Source organism: Harmonia axyridis, chromosome 3 (genome assembly GCF_914767665.1).
Source record: "Harmonia axyridis chromosome 3, icHarAxyr1.1, whole genome shotgun sequence".
NCBI lineage: Eukaryota > Metazoa > Arthropoda > Insecta > Coleoptera > Coccinellidae > Harmonia > Harmonia axyridis.
The window spans coordinates 17,575,948-17,601,959 of NC_059503.1; the positions used below are offsets into that span (position 1 = coordinate 17,575,948).

The 26,012-nt window shown below is 34.3% G+C and overlaps 3 protein-coding genes across 3 annotated transcripts in view; 2 read left to right on the forward strand and 1 right to left on the reverse strand.

Moving 5' to 3' along the window:
- The window catches only part of LOC123677114 (chondroitin sulfate N-acetylgalactosaminyltransferase 2), a 107,501-nt gene that overhangs the window by 40,585 nt on the left and 40,904 nt on the right, over positions 1–26,012 (reverse strand). The window contains 1 exon segment of the mRNA XM_045613620.1: positions 3,509–3,685. Within this exon segment, the coding sequence (XP_045469576.1) occupies positions 3,509–3,685 (177 nt within the window).
- Positions 6,761–10,126, forward strand: LOC123677116. Its single transcript, XM_045613622.1, has 3 exons — positions 6,761–6,907; positions 8,386–8,956; positions 9,738–10,126. The coding sequence occupies exons 1-3, from the start codon at positions 6,857–6,859 to the stop codon at positions 9,917–9,919; spliced, it is 804 nt and encodes a 267-aa protein (XP_045469578.1). The 5' UTR covers positions 6,761–6,856; the 3' UTR covers positions 9,920–10,126.
- Positions 12,216–14,933, forward strand: LOC123677117. Its single transcript, XM_045613623.1, has 2 exons — positions 12,216–12,370; positions 14,179–14,933. The coding sequence occupies exons 1-2, from the start codon at positions 12,323–12,325 to the stop codon at positions 14,827–14,829; spliced, it is 699 nt and encodes a 232-aa protein (XP_045469579.1). The 5' UTR covers positions 12,216–12,322; the 3' UTR covers positions 14,830–14,933.

The window sequence follows — 26,012 nt, forward strand, 5'->3', positions numbered from 1 at the left end:
AAGCTTCCTCATGTACAAATATTCGTGAATGATATGATTGTACACGTTCAGATAATATCTTCACAATGTCTGCTAACTCGATCAACTTCACTTTAAGGTCATTCAGAATTATTTGGTGAACTTTTTTTATTTTTTCGTCGATGGCAGACTCTTTTGGGCGTCCACTGCGTTCACCGTCTTCGATGCTCATTTCACCACAATTAAACTTAGCATACCAATCAATGATGGTTGATTTTCCTGGTGCAGACCACGAAAACTCTTCATCAAGCCAACATTCTGCTTCAACTGTATTTTTTCCCTTCAAAAAGCAATGTTTTTTCAGCACACGAAATTCTTTTTTTTCCCATCTTTTTTCAAATAACCAAAGTAGCTACACTCACAACGCAATATCTCACAAACTAATGGTAGGAACTGCTGTCAAATTTTGACACGTATCGTTTGAAGGTTGGTACTAAATAAAAATCATATGGATTTAATACTAGCACTGCCATCTGGGCATCAGAGCGAGGACTTTTCTATTGGCCTAATAAGACTAAATACGGTGTATAGATATTTTATATATCTAAGTCCCGAATTATCCAAAATAAGAATTCAAATTTATTTAAGTAGAAATTGAGAGTCTGTTTGGATAAATGATAAATTAGGTATAGACCTAATTCAATTCATATTCCCCAGATAATTAGGTACAAGATTCAAATTCTGCAACAACTTAATTTTCATGCAAAGCACGCTTATGTTAAGTTGCTGAAAAAATCCTAAATCACTTTTGCAGAGAGGAAGATTTGAGCTCTCTGTAGAGTACGTAAAATTATAAACCAAAAACATACATTTACGTTCGCAACAGAGCGAAATTCCATCCTCCACACGACCATCTTTGAAACGGCCATTCGATCAGATGAAAATGAGAAATGTTGAATGGGTTAGTCGGAGTTACAGCATAAATCAAAAATACGCGCTTTGAAACTCAATACGTCACAATTTCCCCAACGATGGGGCGCATTTGGTGGAGATTTATTTCCTTCAATTCGCTCGTTCGAACCTAAAAGTATGGGAAAGTTTGCTTCCTCGTTTTTTGCTCTTCCATTATGCTATTTCCATAGTGAAAAGTATTCAGGCTTTGAGCTCAAAGGAAGTTTATATTTAATGTTAGCAGAACAGTAACCAGTCGGTTAGGGGAGGGGGAGAAAACTATGACTGGAGCTACTGTTTGATCTTCCCGGAGTGAAAGCTTTTCTGATATTTACACCGAAATGTCCACTTTCGAAATTAATGTTGATTGAGGACGTACTCTGTCTTCTTTGTAAATAGAGTTTGTTCTCTTTCGTTTTATATTGGATAATCAAAACCTGACTGAACTAATCTTGTAGATGATGAGGTTTTAAGCTACAAACATCCTCTGATTAAGGCAACCATGTTTATATAGAATGAATATTTCATCTCAAGAAGATTAATATCAAACAAATCTGATATATATGAAACATTCTCGTTTCAGACATGATGAATGTCTGTGAAGCGCATTCACCATTTTGTACAAATCATCCATTTCGGAAACTACCATAATAAAATGTACTCAAAAATCATGTTCTTTCTGTGGAGGAGCTTCATAATAAATATTTAATGCTAGGATACTCTTTATTGCATAAGTTTTGCAAAGTCTCCTTTATTCTAACTTCGATTTTCTGGCTTTGAATTGAAAATGTGGAAAATCACTCGGACCCGTCAATTTCTGATTCGAGGGGAAACAACTTTTCCGCTCTTTACATCCCCCTAACTGCAACATCCAAACAGGGGTGAGTACAACCCCTTGATTTCGAATAGGGATGAGGGGTGTTGCGATACCTCATTTTGAAGATCTAAATACTGTCTGATCCTAAAATTTCACTTCAAAATTTCCATTGATAATGAAATGACAGATAGAATAGGAGAAGAGTATTGTTTTTGTGATTAGTTAATGAATGCTGGAAATAGGCATCATTCACTTCCATGAAGTAATGTAAGTTTTGCAGAAAATGTAATTTGAAGGCATTCATTGATTATCCGAGTTCGAAAATCATCCAGTGACTCGGGCAGGATAGCGTAAATCTTGGATTTCAGGCCAGATCAGATAATCTGGTTGGCTGCTCAATATGTACCCTTCTTCCAACCCAGGCGTGAGGAAAATTTTAATCTTAGAACTGACGCACCGGTTGAACGTAATGAGGCACAAATACATTGGATAATTTCCTAGTACTCAAGGTTGGATCTATTGCAACATGACCTAAGACAGCCACGTCCCTCGCTTAGTCTCTTTCATATACCCTCTTTTTGTTTCAGACTGAACCAGGAGCGTCAAATTTAGCAGCCAGTTGGGTGATTGTGCCCGTTATAGGTAGTTTAAGTACCGGTAATGAGAGAAGAGGAAAAGTTATTCCCCCTCGAATCAGAAATTGACTGGTCCACATTTTCATTTTGAGGTCAGAAAATCGAGTTGTTGAACCACCCTGTATGTGTATGTACTGAGTACAGCTTTCAGCATAGATTAATTTGACATTAATGTAGATGGAAACGATTTGATAATTGAATAGTTATTTGTTTCACTAGGCAGAAAAATAGAAGATTGACTGTCGCGGCTGATAGTTCATAGCTGAGCATAAAGAGGCTAGGAATTCAGCCAAGGCAGCTACTTTGTTGCCGAGTTGAACATTTATTTTTTTCATCAATTGTTTATAATGATATATGAAGGATATTGTATTTGCAAATTATTACAATTCCCACAATCTTTTTATTTTTTCTATAGAGATAAATGAAAACGAAATTAGATAGAAATAGCAATTGTTGGAATGGTTGGTTGCTATGAAAGTGTTTATGTCCATAATAATTAGTTTGAGCACTTAAGAAATATCTGACAATTTTTTGGAAAAATGTCGGCTATATTCATATAATGGACTGTGATAGCGACTTCGAAGCACTTACGCCTTCAGAAATAAGGGTGGTAGCAAAAAATATTGATTGCCAGAAAATGTCGAATGTTTGATTCCCATTGAGAATAATTATTTAGCTGCCTAGACAGGAAAGTCATTACTTTTCTGCCTAGGTAGGAAAAGTAATACTTTGCTGATTGGTATGTGTCTGCAAAATCAATATTTGCTGTCAATCGGAGAAAAAATATTTATTTCAGAAAACCTTTATGTTAATGATGATTCCGATTTCAGAAAAATATTATGTGGACCTCCTGGTAAAAGCAGATTCCCGAACTCCAACGTTTGCTGGCTTCGACCAACAATTTAAATTGTCATCCAGTAATGCATCGCTTCCCCTACTAGATACACAATGTATTATTTCATCAAAAAAAAAAAAAAGATATAAGATTTCCATCTCAGAAAACCATTATTCGATTCTATACCCATATCCAGAATCAGACAGCATGAAATCCCTCCCCATCGCTCTTTTCATCGTGATAAAGTCTTCAACGTCATCTCTTACCCGACATATATCAATACCATAACCTATAAGTCAATAACACGCTTACCGTTCGAGAGTTGGAAAAGTTGTAGTTTGAGGAATTTAATTTCGGACGTCAATCTTTCCACCTCCTGGCGATACTCCTCCTCCCTCTGCTCTAATAGACTTTGATAAGATACGCTGCCGGCATCAGCCGAATGTCTTGTGTTATCTTGAGGAATTAGAGACTCGCTTGCTGTGGAACCTGCAAGAATAATAGATTATGCCTCGAGCTGCTTAGAATATTTACGGACAGGATAAAGTTCATAAGGAGAAAACTTGCCGAGTTGATATTAATGCGACAATTAAAGCGAATGAACGGGCTGGAAATGGATGTCTCAACTTTGTTTACGAGAGACAAGAATAGTTAGTTACACGGCACGGAACGGGGAATTATTATTGAGAATTTGAACTCAACCCCTTTTGTAACCTGGAATGCAATCATCGATATTTCATTGCACGACACCGAGACAGTGTGTTAGAATGGTATTTCCTATTTTCAATTAAGTTTTGGAGTTTAATGTGTCGTTAACCTTTCCAGGTGATGGAATGTGATCGATATTTTATAATTTGTAGAAATTTGAAGGGACTCTCATTCACTTTTTTCAACTATTCTTTGCTGAAACAAATATTGTGATAGCTTTAACTCAAATCTATTTATCTTGACATCTATGATGAATTCAAAACCGAACAGAATTTGGAACACTGAAATGATCGTAACTAATTACCTACCTAATAATAAAGAGCGATTCATCGCGATGGCCCATTAGACATTCGTAGAAAATTAATCAGAATTTTATGATGAATATCTGCATGTTGGAGTTTGAGACAATGTTCTTTCTCTCTATAATATTTTCAGATTTCTGTAACTTCCGGTTAGACCGCAAACAGAATACTACTTTCTCTAATTCTGTGGTTATTCCGTTCATTCTTCCACATCTTGTAGAACAAAATTGTGCGAGAATATATCAGAAACGCACAGTTTTCATGGTTATATTTTATTATTCTATGTTGGTACTCCGAACTTTCCGCCACGGCTTTATCTGTCAATTCATCAATTTGCCTTAAAGAAATCAGTTCTGCCAACCAACATTTTTCAATGCAAAAATCACTAAAATATATTTATGGGAATATTTAATTAATTTCAATGAAAATGCAATGAATTAGAGAAAATAATGTATAATACTCGTACAGAAGGCTCATTCTACCACTCGTTCATTCCAAAACTCGCCACTTCGTGGCTCGTTTTTGAATTTTGAACTCGTGGAAGAATATCAATGGCTTCTGCACTTGTATTATAAATAACTATTCTTATTTCAAATGGCACATCCAGTAGCATCATTAGATAACTATATTTGATGACAAATTCAGCAATATGTCATAACTTTAGTGAAATCTCAACTGTTCATGGGATCAGGGTATTCTTATGAAAAAAATGGTGGCGACGAGGACTCAAATTTTTTTTAAATATTTCTGCGGAAAAAGTGTTTTTCGAAAAAATATTCTGAATTTTCTATCCTGCAAATTTGTTGTATTATGAAACTGTTTGCGGTTTAAATCAAAAATATATAGGGGGTTCATGAGAAGACAACTCAAATTGATCAAAACTCGAGATTTTCAAATTACAACCTATATTTTTTAAGCTGAGTATTGAATGATACGCACGATCCCACTATATTTTCAACTATTTCAGAGAATTCTACGTAACAAAATATGGGGTTACTTGAGCAAAGCCTATACCTAAAATAAAAACTGAAAGAATTATCGAGGAAGAACTCAAAATGAGGATAAACAGCAATTTCTAACTGAGTGGAAGTAGTCTGAGACAAAGAAAAAACTAAAATTCATCGTTTCAATAACTAAATTTGACATTTCATGAATTGTAATTAATTGTTCTTTGAGACTTTGAGTATCAACAGACCAGTTAAAATTTTCAAATTAACATGAATGAAAACTCCTTCAGGAATGTCCAATTTAGTTATCGAAACATGTTTTCCGAAAGCCAAAGACTATTTCCACTCAGTTTGAAATTGCAGTTTATTCTCATTTCAACTTCTTCCTGGATAACTATTAAAATTTCCATTTCAAGTATAGGATTTGCTTAAGTAACCCCCATTTGTATACGTAAAATTTACTAAAAGAATAAAAAATATAGGTAATTTGAAAATCTTGACTTTTATTCAAAAATTTCGATAAGTTTGAAGATGAAGATATAAAATTTCATTTGTATTGAGTGAATTGTGTTAAAATGAGTTTGTGATCACTTTGGAAAACTGCGACTTGACGTTGTCAATGTGTCGATGGTGATCAACCAGACACTTTATAAAGAATAGATGAAGGGGCTGAACTGAAAAAGCACAGAAATGGTCATTTCAGAGCAATCACCGAAATAAAAGTTTTGGGAAACTCGTTGAGTCAAGTAAAACATGAACATGAATATTTGACTATGAATTTACCTTGCCGAATATGAAAGTTAGCAGTTACTGGAGCAGCTTTTTTCAATTCACTTGTTTTCCAAGTTTTGAAATTATGAATAAATGAAATAAATCTCGCAAGGGAAATATTTAAAGTTTGGAAATCTCTGAAGAGGATAGGCTGATCTTTTGTTCATCAAACCCTGATAATCGAATGAAAAACGTATATATCGACTTTTTCGTAATATGATAAAAAAAATTTCGATGAAATGAGGAAACTTTTAGTTTTCAAATGAAGTAGTTCTGGAAGGAGTTTGAATTTAATTACATTACTGGAAAAGTCAGATTTTTTTTCAAAGACCTATGATACAACGATAAACCTGATGAACGTTGGTAATGAAAAAATGTCGGTCCCTTATAGATCTTACTAATAAAAGGTTCTTTTGTATTCGATTGTATTTGTATTCGACCTTTTCAAAATCTTTTTATCGAAGAAAAAAATTTCAAAAACTCATTTCACAGCAATACATTATTATACTAAACATCCCATTAATGATTGTTCAGAAGAATTTCATTTCGAAAAGAAAATCAAAATCTTTATAAAATAGCACAGTTGCTAGTCTCTGCAAATTTATCGAACGAATAAAACGCGCGTTCAAAAATGCCTTTACACAACAGAAAAAATTGATCGTTTCCTTTTCTAATTTTTTCCATATACAGCCTTAAATATTCATTTTAACTGGACTTCAAATTCATTGGCTAATGAGTAAACAATACACTACAATACAACTCATTTCAACCTGTGAAAAAAAAACGACTTGGCTATCTTCGCTGCTGATAACTCTATCGGTCAAAGTTATGAACATACCATAATTATTGACTGACAACAGACCATAATTTCATTTTTAGGAATTGATGGTCCGCATTATTTCGGAACAATTTTTTTGCATATCACGGAAAGTATGTCGTGTCAATACATTCTTGCGATTCTCGTATCTGTCTCGCTGTTACAGGTGAGTTTAAATTGAAAATACTTGAGAATATGAAAACTTTGAGTATTCAGAATGTTTAAAATATGGCACGATTCACAGCGTGATATTTTAATAGATGTTTGTCAATTGGTAGATGGTTTTTTTTCGATTCTTTCGGAAAGGCTGTACCTATATACAATCAAAAGCAGCAGATGATACGTTTAAAATTCCAAAGATTATGCCATGTGATTAAAATTGTATAATTTTTTTGGGTGTTTAATGAAAGTGAAAATTCAAGTCACCCAATACGTCATTGTGTTCCTTTTTCTGTGACTAATCCATTCATTTATCTTGTAGAACGAAATCGAATAGAATATATCAGATTCACACAGATTTCATGGTTATATTTCATTATTATACGTTGGTACACAAAACTCTCCAGTCAGGGATTTATATATAATTTTTGACACAGAAATCTATTCTGCCAACCTACATTTATTCTGCGAAAATTACTGAACGATATTTATGGACATATTTCATTAATTTCAATGAAAATTGAGCGAATTAGAGAAATAAATATAATGCTCGTACAGAAGGCGCATTCTAACACTCATTCATTAAAAAATTCGCCAATTCGAGGATTATTTTTGAAATCTTGGGAATGTTGGGAAAATATCAATGCCTTCTGAAATTCACCTCTTAGAATATTTACTTCTTTTGACAGTTATATCACTGTTAGATATTTAGGATAATATCTTGGCAAGGATCTGACGTTTTTTTACATTTACAACGTTTTATAAACGTAGGATCAGTGGTTATTAGGCAAATGCTCATGGCTATATTATAAAAAAAAACAATAAAAATTGAAGAACCTCATCATATGATTTAGAACTTTGAAGCTACGTTTCTATGCATTATATTGTTTCTGCGAAAATTCATCGATGCCTCATAGTATATAATTCGAACTAATTATATCAAACACAAATAAAAAAGATATTTTGATGATAATAAAACTGTTGATGATAGGGCACTCCAATCCAATTATTTTTCTGCTTTATATAAAAGGAAACTGTAATCAGTATAGATGTATTTCTTAATTCATGGAGAAAATATCTATTCCTTTTTTGTGCTGATCTCAAAACTCAACACACCTAATATTTCGCTTACTCCTAAGATGCTTACTTAGCTGCTTACCGCAGTAGAAAGCAAAGCATCAGATGAAAAACCGACTAAGCCACGGCTTAAAAACACCGGAATTTTTCAATTATATCGAATAATCCGGCCGTCAAAGCCTTCAACGCAATATATTAAAGAATGAGGTGTTCCTTAATGAAACACATTTAGAGACTAACTGAAGTATTAATCGTAACTGCAGACTGGAATCATTTCTCCCTCCTAACTGCGTTATATCGATGAAATTAAATATGCGAAAAAATCCTCATATTGAGTTTTATAATCATATATTATACACTGCTCATATCGGAATCATTCCTTCATTCTACAAATAATTTATTTCTCAGATAGCAGTTTTCTCGGAGAGCACGGAAAAACCAGGTGCGGAAAGCACGGATTACCCAGGTGCGGAAAGCACGGAAAAACCAGGTGCGGAAAGCACGGAAACCCCAGGTGCGGAAAGCACGGAAAAACCAGGTGCTATAGAGAAGACTGTCTCCGGTACCATCAATATGCTCAACCAAACTAATGCAAAGTTGCGTACAGGTTTCAAATCAGTCGTTGACATCGCCTTTATGCCGTTGGAAATAATAGGAACTAAAGCAGAAGAGGGAATTATAGGTGGTACCCGAATTATTGGAAAAACTATTGGATTCGTGGCAAACAAAGTCAAAGGAGCTGCTATAATGTTCCAAACTAAGGAAGAGAAATTTATAAGCTGTGTGAAGAGTGAGCAGTTCGACCCAGTCAAGAAGATATTTTTGGATATTTCATCCTGTGTTACTTCCAAGGCTGGCACTGTTAGTAACATTGTGGAGAAGGGACTGGTCCAAGTGAATACTACTTTTAGTATAGTCAAATCTCTCACTGCGCTGCCCACATGTCAAGGTGCCAAGTGCTTGGCTGACTATAGTTCCGGTGAGATGATATTTATTTTGTTTGCCATTATATTAAATATTAAGAAACAATATCAAATATCAACCTGTATAATCTAATAAGGATCTTCTTTCAAAAATTCATCATAATCAAAACAAAATTGCAAATATTACGAAAAAATTTCTCACTGAGGCAAATTGTTAAAGCGTGAGTTTAATAATAAACTCAATCTAAATATACATACTGAAAAAGAAATCATGTTTGTATCGACACTTAAACTATATAGAAAAAACTTAAATATGATCACTCTTATATCAATCTTATTCCGGAAGGCTTACCGAACCAAAACGACCCCAGTTCAAATAATAATAACAATCTTATTAGGTACTAATGTGCTTATTGGCATATTTCGTGATGCCAACTCTAAATTGGAATAACATGCAAAATCTCAACTGAATATCTTGTGAAGTGCAGATGCTATAAAAAAAAAGTGAAAAAATGAAACTTTACCACCCTGTATCTCAAAATTAGAGTATTTTCGAGTCATTGTTCATAGGACACTTTTTCTTGAAATTTCCCAAGGAATATCTTATTTTCATTTGTATCTCTAATCCAGAAACACCCTGTATATTCGTGCAAAATATAGAACACGAACCCAAAATGAGACTAACAATGTTTGTTAATCGAATCCCCAATAAAAAATTCCGCTAAAACTATTCCATAATCCTGATTTGTTTGTGAAGATTACTCAAAATGCTTAATCGACAAACAAATTCTAGCATATTCGCAAACACATTTATGATTGGCAAATATTTATTTTCAGGTATTGTGGGCAAAATTGGACAGATAGGTCTTGGTATGGCATCAATTGGACTAGATGCCACAACAGGACTTGCAACGATACCTATTACTCTTCCTACATGCTTATTAACACAGCCTGCTTTGAGTCCTGTGAAAGTATTTGGACTTCTTGGAATCAACATTGCGAAATGTTTGGCAGCATAAGATCTACCTATTTTCTTTGATTGGATTTCTTTTAATTATTTAAAACCTAGTTATGTTTGTTACAATTCCATAGGTTTAATCGGAAATAAATTTCAGGGAAATATTTGTCGAAGTTCCCCCACCAACAAAAATTCGTTTAAAGCATTTGATATTCCTGATACAACAAGTTAATAACCAATTTAATCAAACCATAAATGAGAGGCGTCGCCGTCGAAAAAAATTAGGGAAGCATCAACTTGAAATCAGGAATTTCTCAACACTCTTTTATTAATTCGTCCATTGAGCCCTTGGAAACCACAGAATAATGCATATGTAGGTACATGTGGTTCATGTCAATACTTTCCTCATTTGTTTTTTTGATATTTGCGAATATATCACGATTTTTATGAATGTAGTAATATTTAATTTTTTCGTTATTCATTGATCTTTATTCTATTTTAATTGCAGTATTATCAACAGATTAAACCAAGAGAGTGGTATTAGCTACGAAATTTTTAAAATTCAAAAAGCGCTTAAGCATAATACGCTGGAGATTACTCAGATTGTTCTTCCGATTCCGCTTATAATCATTCAAAGACGATGAAATAAATCAATATCACCTATTCAATCCAAGAAATGCTTATTCATTAAAATATGATCGAAAATTTTAGTGCCAGTCATGAATATGAAGAATATATGCAGGTAACACATAAAATATCAAGTTGTATCTATTCTTCCAAAGCTCCCTGTGGATATGAATTTTCTGAAGAAAAACGTTTATGGAATTCATCGAAACCCATAAGAACTGAATTAACACTTTGATATCTACTTATATTTTTAAAAGAAACGGGAAGTGACCAATGAAACAAAGAATATTATATTTACCTATCATAATTCATTCATCAAACCGTCTCAAGAGTGGGACTTTCACGAAATGAATTAATTAAATCATTCAATCATTTTGTTAGCATATTTTATGGAATTGCAAGTACTCGTAGTTTGGCAAAATATAGCCCAATGGAGCCATATCAGGGGAATAAAAAGCTGTAATTTTTTGTGATTTTGAGCAGAAATATTGCGTTATCGTACAGGTGTAAAATTCAAGAGCTTTTGTGAGCATTGTAAACAAACTGAATAACAGATGAAGCTTACATTCTGAATGAAAGAAGTTCCCATTATTTTCTTGGTGAAACGGTCCGATTTTGGCGCCTGAAGCAAAGAATTTTTTGGCGCCCCTGCTGAAAAAGTATTAATAAACACCCCCCCCCCCCAACAAAAAACATCACCGATGATAATTCGCCATTTCTCATTTCTCTAGCTTTTTTGCTAATCGTTTCTTTCTGAAGTCGTTTCCACTGGGTTTCTTTTTTTTCGGACATTTTTCCTTACAATAAATTCCTGGATTTCTTCGACGCAACAACAATGCGTAATATATATCTGTTTCTCACATTCACAAGACACTGTGTACGATCGGTGAAAGATTACCTATCACACCACAAGATACAAAGGGCAGTAAAGCATGCAAAGCTTCGAAAACTAATTGGGATTAAAAACATTATGTTCCGCTGAAAACATTTAGCATTTATGAGTTACTAGTTACGAATTCAGAATCGTAGGAATTTTCCATAATGTTGAATGTGTAAACAATTGCACGTAATTTGAAGTGTTATTTTTCGTTTTTGTGAAATACATTCCATCCCTCATTCAATTAGGGTAATAGGCAATGCTGCTTATATTGGTTGGGTTGCCATGTGTTATTTATTGAACAGGCGACTTAGTAAAGACGGTTTGAAGATTTTTATTACAGGGAATGTTGATAAACGCAGCAAAGCGGACCAACCACATGTTGTTTTTAAGAATCAAGACTATATTTTTTTCAGAAATATGAAAGGGCGGCCACAAACTGGGCTAAATTGCCGCCCCTCGAAAAGAGGCGCCTGAAACTGTCGCTTCACTGTTTCACCCCAAACGCCGGCCCAGAAGATAATTAACAATACAATTTACAATAATTTGCGGACACAAAAACGGACAGACATCAATCGTGTCTGCCTTTCGGCACACAGGAAACGAAATTCAATAGGCTCGGAAGCAATATCCTGTTCAATATAAATTATTTGTTTCATCGAAAACCCAAAGGTGTGGTCACTATCTCAATGGAAAATTATTATCAGCTGGTATTGGTAGATTCCTGCTAAATTTCGCAAAAGGTAACGTATAAATATTTTCTTGATAAAGGATTAGGGTCCTCAAGTAGAGATTATCTCCGAATAATACACATTGTAATTTGGGGGATATACGTTTTATGACATCAATTCAGAAATTCTGCAGACGCTTATGACCAGATAACGAAATAAAGTATCTATAAAACCATTGGCCTCGAGCCAAATTACGCTATTTGTTTCCTGAAATCACACGGTCTCCACAATGGCCACATTACACGTTTTGTGCTTTTTATTACTCCTGAATTACGTGGTGAGTACGAAAGGGCTTTCGATACAACCGGGCCGCTGAAATTTATCGGCTACGATTTCGTTCCAATTGGGAATTAATCAAAACATTTTCGAAATTGGGGTATTTTGTGAGTTGAAAGGGCAGTTGGGATTCTTTCCCTTTGTTCGCTTAGCAGCTGAACCATTTCTGCTGGAGCTGGTAGCTTCTACTTCTGAGAATTGGTTTCATCCTCAGAGTAATAAACATAGATAGAGGGAGTATATGTCATTTTCACTTAGCAAATTTTGTCCCCAGCATGAACTATCGAATTTGACATGAAGCGAGCGGAAATGAAAACATATCAGTGATACGATATTTCACTCAATTGGTGAGTTTCTTCACAAAGAACGCACTTATTATGATCCATAGTGAATCAACGTTTCATATCAACTCAAATTATATTGGAATAAATACCTAAATATATAAGAAATTCAGAAAACAAATTTCAAGCACGACAAACGACGTGAAATAACCGATGACACTAGGAGAGCAAATGTTGCCAAACCTTGGATTTCAGTAAGTAGATACAGAAACTAATAAATAGTCTGCTCATTAAAAATTCGACAATTAGGAGAAATATTGGATTCCAAATATTAAAATTTGCATATTTAATCGGGAATTACTCAAATAAATATATTTCATTCAGTATAATATACATTCATAACGATATAATAAAATTGTGGATTTGAAAATATATCTCAATCCGACAACGTAATCTAACCATGTTGGGGACATGTAAAAATTGGGTATACTCTATACTCCCTCTATCTATGTTGATTACTCAATGATTTAATCAAATGCCCACACTCATATTGTCCATTTCATGACGATTTATTTTCCTCAATTCGAGCAATTTCTATAAAGCTCCATTTGTATTAGAATAATGTATTTCTCTTTGTGAACACTCGGTTCCTATCATTTTGTCACTATATCTATTATTCTCTGATTTTGAACCATAAATGGTCTCAAACGATAATATCCTACTTTTTTAGGACGAATTCCGTCCTCAAATTGTGTTCTATCCACCTATCAGTAAAGATGATAACTCTCGAACGGAAAAACCTAGAAAATGCAAAATTTTCTACGTAAATGACAAATATGAATGACAAAATATGACTAGGAGTTCTGAAATTATAGGCGTTCGAATCTTGTTTTCCTAATAAATAATAATAAATAAATGAGTTCATTGAAGCAAAAAAATAACTTGAAAACTATAGGGTAGATCAAAATGAAATATAGCATGTGAAATAATGAATGTGATTGCTTCACCAGAGGAATTGGGAATATACATATATAAATTAACAATTTCAATATTCTTGCAAATTTTCGAGCTGATTACAATAACTGAAAAATAGGAAATGTAAGGAGGCTAATGAAAAAGAAATAGGTGGATATCCAATTCTGAGACAACAGATCCGATTGGTTTGAGATTTAACCTCCACATATAGAATAGACTAATGATTTCATGCTTAGTGCAGATTTTCTCATTGAGAACGTTATAAGAACCATAGAAAATTCAAGAAGAATATCTTAAAAAACCTTATATTTTCCTAGCAGCAGATCTCATGGAGTTGAGATTTAGGGTATATAGATAGAATAACAGTTCCAAGCTTTGTGTAAAATTTCATGTTAATAACATCGTTAGGACCATAATACTAAAAATATCAAGCAGAGTTAAATTTAAATCTTTGCATCTCCATTGGTGCATGCTCTATTATAAATTCCTAAATAGCTCCCTTTTGAGTTATTTACTTTTACCATTACTAAGATTTATCCTGTTCATTTTTCAGGTAACTGGGATTGAATATTCATCTGATGACACTATAGTAGCTGATAAAGTAGTCTCAAGTCTACATCTATTGAAATCTGTAATAGATACAGCTAACACCACTCTCCTCTCAATGCAAAGTATACAAGCAAACCTGCTCATTTCAACTGAAACGGTGGTACAAAGGAATGAAAGAGATATCAACTTACAAATATCAGCTTTGAAGAAAAACGTTAGCAACTTGAGAGATAAGCGCAGCCAGACCATCTTGGACAAATGTATTGACGAACAACAACCTCTGGAAATTCTGGTGGAATCAATTTCTGATGAGATAAAAAAATGTATCACTGTGGCCCTTGCCGAGAATGTGAATATTATCAGCAATTGCATAGTTGAAGCCCAAACCTTCATGGATTTACCAACAAAAGTTGCGGCAGACTTACAAACTTGTGGGAGTTCCAAACAGTGTCTCTTAGCTATATCAGTAGATGCTGTAAATGAAAGTATGGAGATACCGTCGAAAGTTTTGGTTCTCACAGCTAGGGTACAGCAGCTTGCTTACCATGCCTTGTCCAATATCAACGGTTGTGCGGTAAATGGCTTAATAAATGTTGTCAAGCAAGGTATTTCGCTTGTTGAGGATATTGTGGCTTGTGTGAAAATGAGTAATTGAAATGATACATATTTTGTACCCATTTGTTCTTCATACTCTTTTTGTTCCTAATTTTCTTGTAGTTAATTTTTGTGTTCGACTTGAAATATAAAGAATCCAATTTTTTCTGTGTTCTTTCTGAAATTTCTACAGCATATATATAATAATTACTCAGGAAATAGGGATCTTGGCTACAGGACTGCTAATAGGGTGAATAATACACTCAGTTTCAACTGTCAACGTTTCGATCCTATTTGGGATCTTCTTCAGGACTGTAAAAGTATTTATTAAGAATTATTGGACAAATGAACAATCTGGTTACAACAATACGGAAAAAAAAAAATACACAAAATCATTTAAAACGGTCTTATAGGCTTATACTATACAATCATCAATAATAGTGAAAGACAAGAAATGACTAGGATTCAGGTGGAATTAGGTTATTTTCTTTTCGATTTTTTATTATATAATTATTATGAAATGAATCATACTTTTTCCTCCACGGTACGAATAAATATAAACACTCACCAATTTAGTCATATGTATTACGATGCGGGCGGAGTTATACATATGACTAAATTGGTGAGTGTTTATATTTATTCGTACCGTGGAGGAAAAAGTATGATTCATTTCATAATAATTATATAATAAAAAATCGAAAAGAAAATAACCTAATTCCACCTGAATCCTAGTCATTTCTTGTCTTTCACTATTATTGATGATTGTATAGTATAAGCCTATAAGACCGTTTTAAATGATTTTGTGTATTTTTTTTTTCCGTATTGTTGTAACCAGATTGTTCATTTGTCCAATAATTCTTAATAAATACTTTTACAGTCCTGAAGAAGATCCCAAATAGGATCGAAACGTTGACAGTTGAAACTGAGTGTATTATTCACCCTATTAGCAGTCCTGTAGCCAAGATCCCTATTTCCTGAGTTGAATGCAAGGACGAGATTTGTTGGATATGGAATATAATAATTACATAGAGCATAGCTTGTTACGGATACCCCTATTCATTGATATAATGAATTTCTCCTCATCCATATCAAAATTCTGATAAATTGATTAATGATGTATATAAACATGTACATTAACCGCTTCGGACAATTCCAATGAACAGTCATATATTATTGCTACAAATTACAACCTATCAAATATTGAACCAAACATTGTAATATCAAACATTTCATTGGTTCAATAAAGGTTATTCCTTGATTACAATGAAGAAAAAATCAAATATGGTGAACGACTTTTTATTGTATTAATGTTTCTGTTCAGTCAGTAGAGAAATTAGGACTGAATTCATCGATACAATAAACTTGTTTATTGAATTCATGTATACTTTTGGTTCAATGGAGTTTGCCACAAAGATTCCTTTCGATCAGACTGTATTTTTCAATTATTGAACCTATTCTTCAAGTCCCAGAAACCAAGGTGTGATTATATTCATCCATATAAACACTCTCTTGGGATACTCAAACTGACACCTAAAGTAAACAATTCTTTCATTGCTTGGATCAACTTTGTCTCCTAAAGAACATTCTGCCATTCTTATTTATGAAAAACCTTCATTTTTCACTTTCTTTATACTTGATTATGCCGATTCTGCTTGTATGGGTTTAACGATGAATCAGTTGAACAGACTCGAAACTTGCTTGCTCGATTGCTGGTGTCGAATTCATCTACAGGAAGTTCATTCACGTCAGTCAGTTCAAGCCAGACATAAATTTGTTAGACATAAAACAACTCCACATTTGGCATACACTGCTCTTGGTATATTGCAGATCTGCAGTTTCTTGGAAATGGCGTTTGTCAGACAAGAGCGTTTAGCAATTCCACTCAACAGTGAGGTTTCTGCAATTCCGTAGTTTTGGAATCGTATTCCAACAGAGGTTAAAGTCCAAAAGCCGTCTCTCAGTTCGTTCAAAGCTTAATCTCAAAAGTTATTTAGCTGGTACAAATCTTGATAATATATGTGAGTATACTAATGTTTTTTCGAAGCCGTTCTCCAGATATCTCATTCCTCAGTTCCCTGTGTCTCTTCCCATTTCCTTCTCCTCGTCTAGTTTTTAGTCATCAGTAATTTTTGAAAAGAGTTTTTTGGAACTTGGCACTTGAAAAACTCGAATTGTTACAATATTATTCTGTAGAAGTTGACAAGGAGACATAGCTTGCAATATGCTCGCCTAATGCACTTTATGAATAAACTGTTGCCAACCTTTCATGCAATAAAAAGTTCTTCTAATAATAAAAGCCAAAACATGTTGACTATAAACTAAAATCTCCATCAAAACAAACTCTGCCCCTCACCTCCTGTTGCTCTTACAACTCTCAAGACCCGTCAGTGAGGATCAAGATTCATAGCGAAGATAAACCTAACCGCACTTGTTTCGGTGACTTATCCAAGAAGATTGATGGAAGACCGTGGTTTGTTTAATTTTCCTTGTGTTAGCATCGGTCAGCGACGGGCCTGTCTTCGTGTTTACTTTAATTCGAGAACCAAGAGTGTCATCTGTTTAAACGTACCATTAGCCTGAGCTGGACTGTAAATTATCCACGCCGCCCTTGCATATTCGTTTACATTGTGGTCCTGAACCCAAAATGGCGGCTAATAGTACACTAATCGCTGTTCGTCCATTGCGCAACGTGATGTTATTTTTTTACGTGCAACCTGCGGCATTGTTCTTGTTCCAGTTGTTATTTATGTCGGGGGCATTTGTTTTTCCCCTCAACGCTCTCCAGGATCTAGTAGGTCAGGTAAGTAATATTGTTTCAGCAGAACTCGAAGGAATCCAGTGTTCATGAATATGTAAAAGGAAGATTGTTATTTGCGTTTGGAGTAGAATATATTACAGGATGGATTCGGATTTATTGTTTTGAAGAACATTAGGTTATCGGAAAATGTTACGCCCTCTGAGTCTGAATAGCGAAGGAACGTTTCCCTTCTTCCTTGTAAAGTTGCGAAGAAATTTATGTCGTGAGGGCTTTCTGCAAACTGACATGGAAAGTAAGGAACTTTGTTCCATTGTTAGGGTTGCTGTTTTACAAGAATTGCGTGGAATTTCGTTAATAATTTATACTCCTCGTTTCAACTTTCGTTATTTGGGATTTTCTGGTGTGTCACTCAATAATTCCCGGACCTAAGCAGTAAAAATACATTTCTCTCAAAACTTCTGATTTATCAGTTAGCGTAGTCACCTTCTAAAGTGAAACATTTACTTCAACATTATCAAAAGAATAATGCAATCCCGAGCCATGATATTAAGGGCTTTCAGCTCAGCCAAGCACTTACACATTATTTCCTGATGATAGAGAAAAGTTACATAGTCGTACAACTTTGCTTCCACCGTTTTTTCCGAAATTCGAGGATTTATTGAAAAACTGGTTATACATTTATAATTCAAAGTATTGTCCATCGCTGGCCACTACTTTCTTCCATCTTTCGGGCAGCTTACGAATCCCACGTTGAAAAAACTGGTCATCTTTTGAAGCGATCCACGAATCGATCAAAATGTTACTTCTTCATAAGACCAGAAGTGCTGGCCAGCCAGGCCGTATATCATTGATCGAAATAAGTGATAGTCCGAGAGAGCAACGTCTGGAGAATACGGCGGGTGGGGTAGGATCATTTCAACGTTTTCAAGTATGTTTTGATCACTTTCGCATCATGGAGTCTAGCATTGTCAAGCTGTAAAATCACTTCATCATGTGTCTCGTTGTATTTTATCCTTTTATCTTTCAATGCTTGGCTCAAACGCATTAATTGCTTTCGATAACGATCGCCTGTGATGGTTTCAGTCGGTTTCAACAACTCATAATACACTACGCTAAGCTGGTCCCACCAAATACTGAGCATGACTTTGGAACCGTGAATTGTCGGTGGAAGCATGGCCGGGATATCTCCATGGTTTTCTGCGCTTGGGATTACCGTAATGAACCCATTTTTCGTCCCAAATCACAATGCGATTCAAAAATCCCTTTCGTCTTTGCCTTGCAAGCAGCTGTTCACAAGCAAACAAACGCCGTTCAACATATCTCGGCTTCAACTCGTACGGCACCCAATTTCTATGTTTCTAAATCATTCCCATGAATTTCAGGCGTTATGAATTGGCTTGTTGCGTCACTTCCAATGATAGCTGCACAATTCTTATTGCGTTTTGCGTTTGACACGAGTCTTGATCAATTCTGCATCTCCGAAAACCTTCTCTTTTCTACCTCCATGCTGGTCTTCGATGTCAAAATCACCGTTCTTGAAGCGTTGAGACCACACTCGCACGTTCTTTCACTAATAGCAGCCTCACCATAGATATGTGAGAGCATTCGATGAGCCTCAACCGCAGATTTCTTTATATTAAAGAAGAAACTTAAAAACTCCAGCAAATGAGTTTGGCTCGTAAGCAGACATGTTTAATCGAGAATAACTTTATGATGCAGACACAAATCGACTTATATTTCGATGGCGTTATGTTTACAAATACCTAAGCTTATTGTATGACATCTACGATCTATTTATTTCGGCTACCACTTACCGCTACAAGCATCAATTGCAAATTGGCGTAAGCAAAATTGTACACGTAATACATATTCTGAAGAACCAAACAAATATACAATTCATTCAGTCAACTAGCAATAAACTTTGAAATAATACTATTCATTCGAATTTTCATCTTCAACTCGTTTTTATATAGACCGCCTACACATATTAAGAGTTAGTTAAGAAAAAATAAACGAATAATGCCTACTATGTAAATGTACTGAATAATCCAAATATCTGAATTACATGTGCAACAAAAAATCAAATGTACCTACAAGAAAATAACAAAGCAAAAGATAACCTAAAGACCAAATCTGGAAATGTCTGATCGCCGTACTGATGCCATCAATTCACGATGTTGCCAATTTGTTATTTTGTTGGCAATTCCAATTTGACGTTTTCATTTTATTCTTTCAAAATTAGTTGGGTTTGGTAACACGAATTATGTAACATTTTACAGTACAATGCAGATTTTACAGTTCTTCAAGATCGAGCTCAAAATTTAAAAAATCAAAGCGTGAGATATTTTTTCAAACAATTTGTAGATGTCAATTTCATAATAAGAATTTGAAAAATTTCATACCTGGCAACAGTGCTGGAAAACATTTAATTATGTCATTTCATCGCTCAGCTGAATGTATCATACCTAAGCAGCTTTCTGTTATTACGTTATTCTGTTATTCTCGTATTACTCATAAACTTCTCTTCAATATTCCATGAAGAATGCCTGCAGTAGTCTAATTCGTTTTATTTGTGGGGCAGTTAGCATTTTGCTGATGAAAATGGTGGAGCATGATTGCAGCACTCTGTCGATCAGGAAAAGATGCTTCACGAGCTTAATATTCTGCTTGAATTCACTAGATAATGGAATGCACCTAAACTCTTTCCAGAATTTCATGAACAATTAATGAATTCTGTCGGGTGGAAATTCGATATAGCGAATCTTGAGAATAATTTGAACGATTTTAAGTTTTAAAATATCAGGTTTATAACTATGGAATTTCTTCAGGCGGTTGTTCCAGCTAATATTACCATAAATTCATAATTTCATTTTTAATACTCACATACTTACGAAATTTAACATTTTTTTCAATTTATATCATGAGAGTTCCACAATAAATTCACTCATGAAGCTGTGAAAATTTATTTGTTTCATGTAACACTGTTGGCTATGAATCTTTGAATTATGAAGCATTGACTCGAACATCATTTTGTTATCATAATTATTTTGATATTTTTCAATATTTTTCTATACAGGGTTAGAACTATTTAGACGGCCACTACAGGGATATCGAAAAACGTTAGAAATACAAGTTGGCTTAAATTACAAAAAAGTTGCTTTATTGAGGAATGACTGTGTTGTTGTAAACAAATCATCTCCAATGGTTCCCGAGATATGTCGAAAAAACTGAAAATCGAATTTTTTTTTTGTGTAACTCATTTGTTTTTGGAGATAACTTTACGAAATTTGGTTTACAGCCATTATAGATATAGAGATACTAATGGTGTCTTCAGATTTTTCTGTTTTCCATTGTTTCAGAGACGCGATAGTCAAGTAATGATTTAACAAAACCACTCTTCAAATTTGCGTAACTAGACTCAATATTTTGGTAGAGTGTGATACAATATTGAATTCGTAAGGTTTTTTTTCATCGCCAATATAGCGTCCATAAAAAAATAATTAATATCGCGTCTCTGAAACAACGAAAAACAGAAAAATCTGAATACACTATTAGAATCTCTATATTTGATAATGGCTACCAACCAAATTTCGTGAAGTTATACAGAAAAAAAAAATCTCGATTTTCAGTTTTTTCGAGATATATGGGGAACCATTGGAGATAATTTGGAGCTGTTCACACCAACAGACTCATTCCTAAATAACGCCCCTTTTTTGTAATTTAAGTCACCCTCTAAATAGTTCTAACCCTGTATTATCGAATAATAATTAATAAATAGCATCAATTTCAATATTCGCTGAATAAATATCAATAAAACTTGTTAGTATTGAGTTTTCTGTTATACACATTAAGCTTTCATTTGATAATAATTATTAATCGTTATTCATATTTATCCATGTTAAATAAAATAGTTATTTATGCAACAAGTGCAATAAACAATTTTTGCACGAGTTGCATACAACATTTTTTCTACGTTCATGCAAAAAGCAAAAAATGATTTATTGAGGTGCGGCACTAGGTGTAGGAAAATGAAAAGCGCAACTTGAATACTTTATTATTAATATCGATTTGCATTGAAACAGGAACAAATACGTTACGAACAATTTAACTCAAACTTTATTTTTACCCTCAATGTTGAAAGTTAATGAACAATTGGTGCAATTTTCAATATGAATATTTCGTAGTGAAGTACTTTTTAAATCCACTTCTTGATTTGTTACTGCTGTAAACGTACTAGTACTTGGTAACTGTACATCGTTATTTCCTTCAGGCTGAAATATTTGTTTGTCATGATGACAGCACGTTGAAGTAGAATGACAGATGAGTGCAATAAAAACTTTATTGCACTAGTGCAATAAAGAACTTCTTTTTCCACTATATATAGTTCAATAAAGTTTTGCTTTTTGCATGAATGTAGAAAAATAATATTTCAGTTCAGTAATAAATTACGTATTTGTTAGATACTTATACACAGAACTATATTTAGTTCTGTGGTTTTTCCAATTATGTGGATACACATAATTTGTCATAAATCCAATCATAAAATGAAAAATATAAATTGTATTGATCTAACCCCTTTCTGATTGTTTCAGTTCACAGCTTCCTCCAAGTTTTCACCAATCGCTAAAAGAGCAGAATTTATGACAGCGTGGCTTTAGATCTGACACGAAATATATCACACAAAAACGCAAACTTTCCTATTTTCAAATATGGCTCTGCACCAACTTCATATATTAAAATGACAGCTCCTGATTTACTGGGACAAACGAACACTCCTGAAATATAGCGTCTTCATTTAGCGCAACCTCATTCTTTGGGTATCGAAAGAAGTTTTCGCCAGGAAATCTTTTCCAATCCACATTGAGATTATCACGTGATATGGCACAATGTATTCAACTCTTGAATGTCATTAAGTTTAAGGGACTCGGGAGTATCCGATGAGGTTATCTGGAGAGAAAGGATACTGGGTTAATGTAATCTCTTCAGATGAGATGAGTTCGAAGATTCTTCAAAGGATAAGTAGTGTTACTGTTCACAAAACAGTAGTTTTTTCACCTTTGCGACTTGAATTTGTCGACACTAGTTTTACAGATATAACTATGATAGTTACAGTGTTTTTTTATTTAAATTAAAAGTTTTCCAAAATAAGATGCTTATTTTTAATTCTTTGAAATTTTCTGTGGTGATTTTTTTGGGATAACTATTTTCCAAATTCTCATGAATTTCTCAATTCCTTTTGTGACCATATCCACTAGCAACTATTTATGAGGAATGTTTGGAAAAAGCACATCTTAAATGAATATCTGATTGAAATGAAAATACGAAAATACGAGAAGAAATTTCAAGTTGAATGGAATGAAGTTCATATGCTCATATGGTAGTCTTTTTAGACTACCTATATCCATCAATTTAATTTCAGTTTCACACATCTGTAAAACCAATTGTAAAATTGATGGAGACGGGAGAAAAATATACGTTGAATTGCTCAGTATTTCCTACTTACAATCGTTCCATCGAGTGTTCGATTTTTCAAGATGAAATGAAATGTCAAGAAAATGGATTATTTCCAATTTCCTGCGTGATCTTAAAAAATTACAAGATGTCACCTGCAGAAGTGTGTTTGGTTCTTTCTCTATAGAACTGCTTTCAGAAAATTGTATCTTCAAATAATCAAAAAAAGTTATTTTTGCTTTTGTATGAGATGTGATTTATCATTATATCATTGTTGATGATTAGTTTATCTAGATGAAGGTTCTGAATATGCGATTCCCTCAAAATTTAGCATCAACATTTGTGTAATTATTTGACATATGCAAAATGAATTTCAACTCAGTGGGCTCTATTATTACGGAAATATTCGATAATATACAAGGTGAGTCGGAAATGTCAAGCAAAATTTGCAAGAATAATGAAATACTGAATGAAAAATGAATCCGGTAATTTTTATGTCAAATAGATGCACTGGAAGGCCCAATTATCGAAAATGTCGATAAAATCATGGATATGGTCATGTAAACATTGTTTCGATTGCCTAAAAGCTGAAGGTTGCACAAAAAAACCTTCTGGGTCCTTTTTGGTCTTAAGAAGAAGCTCGATAAAGGGTATCACACGAATTAAAGCAAAGAAACCTCATGGACCGAATTTCCATTTACGACCCACTGCTGAATCGCAACAAAATCACTTACGACAACGTCAAGCGAAAACAGTCATGGACGAAACACGAGCCGGCGGAAACCGTGGCCAAGCTGGATTGACGTTCAGGAAGGTTTTGCTGAATGTTTGGTGTGATTGGCAGGGAATTATATCTACTCCCCAACGGCCCAACTGTTAACTCGGAACTGTACTGTCAACAATTGGACCGTCTCAAGGAAGCAATCGACCAGAAGTGGCCAGCTTTGGCCAACCGAAGAGGAATTATGTTCCATCAGGACAACTCCAGGCCTAACACACATCGATAGTGACTCACCAGAACCTCCGGGAACTTGATTGGGAAGTTCTTATGCATCCACCTTATAATGCGGACATATCTGTGATTACCATCTGTTTCTGTCCATGGCGAACAATTTTGATGGTGAAACATTCGCTCTAACAGAGACTTGTGAGAATCAACTGTCTCAATTTTGTCTAATAGGGAGGGCTTCTATGAGAGAGGCATAATGATATTACCTTCAGAATGGCAGCAAGTTGTCAAACAAAAAGGCCTATGTGACCTAAATCTGATCATTGAAGCAATAGATGAATCGATTATGTTATGGATAATCATAGAATATTCTTTATAAATAATATCAGTATAGTTCAATAGGTTTTGAAATACTGGTATGGCTACGAACTTTTGAAAAAGTTAAAGAGAAAACTGGTAACTTTTGAATGGATCAGTCTTCTCGGAATTTAATGATATTCTTAGAAGGTCACTTCCATCAAACTTTAGTTGTAGTGATTTCGTTGATCAAACCATTTCTTCGTTTCTAGTTCGACCTACCAAAATGAAAACTTCCACTGTTTTCTAAAACTCACAGTCGATCTGTCATTGTCAACAAAAAGAAAAAGCCATATTCACATGACCCATTCTTTGATTTTCACCAAATTTCCCATTTCATGTCATCTGTCAAGATCCCTATAGAAATTCATAAAATTCCAAACGCCCACCACCAATTCTGAATTGGATTAACTGACTCCCCTATCAAGTATGTGCCGAACCATCTAAAATATAAATGTAGTGGAGGAAATTTTGACGTGACGTTATATCTCAAGGGGATCAAGGAAATTTATCTGCGTCTTTTCCGTGAAAAGGATCCGCAAACATTCTTACCGCGATCCCAACGATGACTCACGTTGTCACGTGCCTAATCCGTTCATCAATATAACTGTTCTTTCCGGCGGTGTGGTATATATTTTTTTCTTGGAACTTGCTCTTCTGTTCTTGTGGATTTCTCACATCCGGAGTTTCTCGAGTTTCATCCCAACTTAAAGGGCTTCGATTTTCCCGTGGGTTGCTTACATCCAACGTCGTATCTCAACGTAAGAGGGATAAGGTGAAAATTGCAAGCTTTTTCCTACCTAACCGCAAGAGTGGCTCGAGAATAGGAACTCTGTCCTTAGTAGGATTATTTACCAAATACATCACTGAATATTGGTTTCGAATATTGCAAAGAACGAACTGCTCCGTTGGCGTTCTCCCCTAACAAAAAGGTTTTTCATTTATCTCTTCCTGGCAGGATATATGAAGATAAGGGGTTTTCCAATAGGAATGATGAAAATTGAAATGGCTACAATGACAACACTGTATATTTTTTTTGACACTTCTTATGTCATTTGTCTTCAGTGGGTAATGTCATTTATTCATTCAAATATAAACACTTCAACAACGTTTACAAAGTCCGGAGAATTAGCACCTTATGACAGTTACTGATTTTTTTGGGGTTTTCTCATAATGTCTTCAAACGACAATTGTAGTATTTCAATATTTCCAATTAGATAATGACAAAAAATAATAATTCAGATGAATTTTCGTTTTTCGCAAAAGAATTGATGATATGGTTACCCTACAAAGCACTGATTTATTTTGAAAATGTACGCAAAAATCATTACAAAAGAGGCAAGACTCTAATTTTGCTGAAGTACTTCCTTTCGACGTAAGTTGGAATTATTGTAAAATTCCTAACTTCTTATGATCGTTCAATCATTCTGGCAAGATCGCACATTATTTTTCCCCCTCCTTTAGGCAAATATTGACAGATCACAAGAATGTCGCCTGGCGGTGTTCACTCTCAAGTACTTTCTTCAATTCATTATATTTCAGTTTTGGAAGAATTCGACTGTTGATTAAATAAAATTCCTCCAACTGTTTCATTGAGAATTATTAACAGGTCAATGGAATAGTCTCCGGTCTACCATAGTAAAACATATTATTTTGGCCAAATTCGATTTTATTATTCAACATAGTTGCCTTCGAGGACAATAGAGCGAGTATAGCGATCTTCCAACTT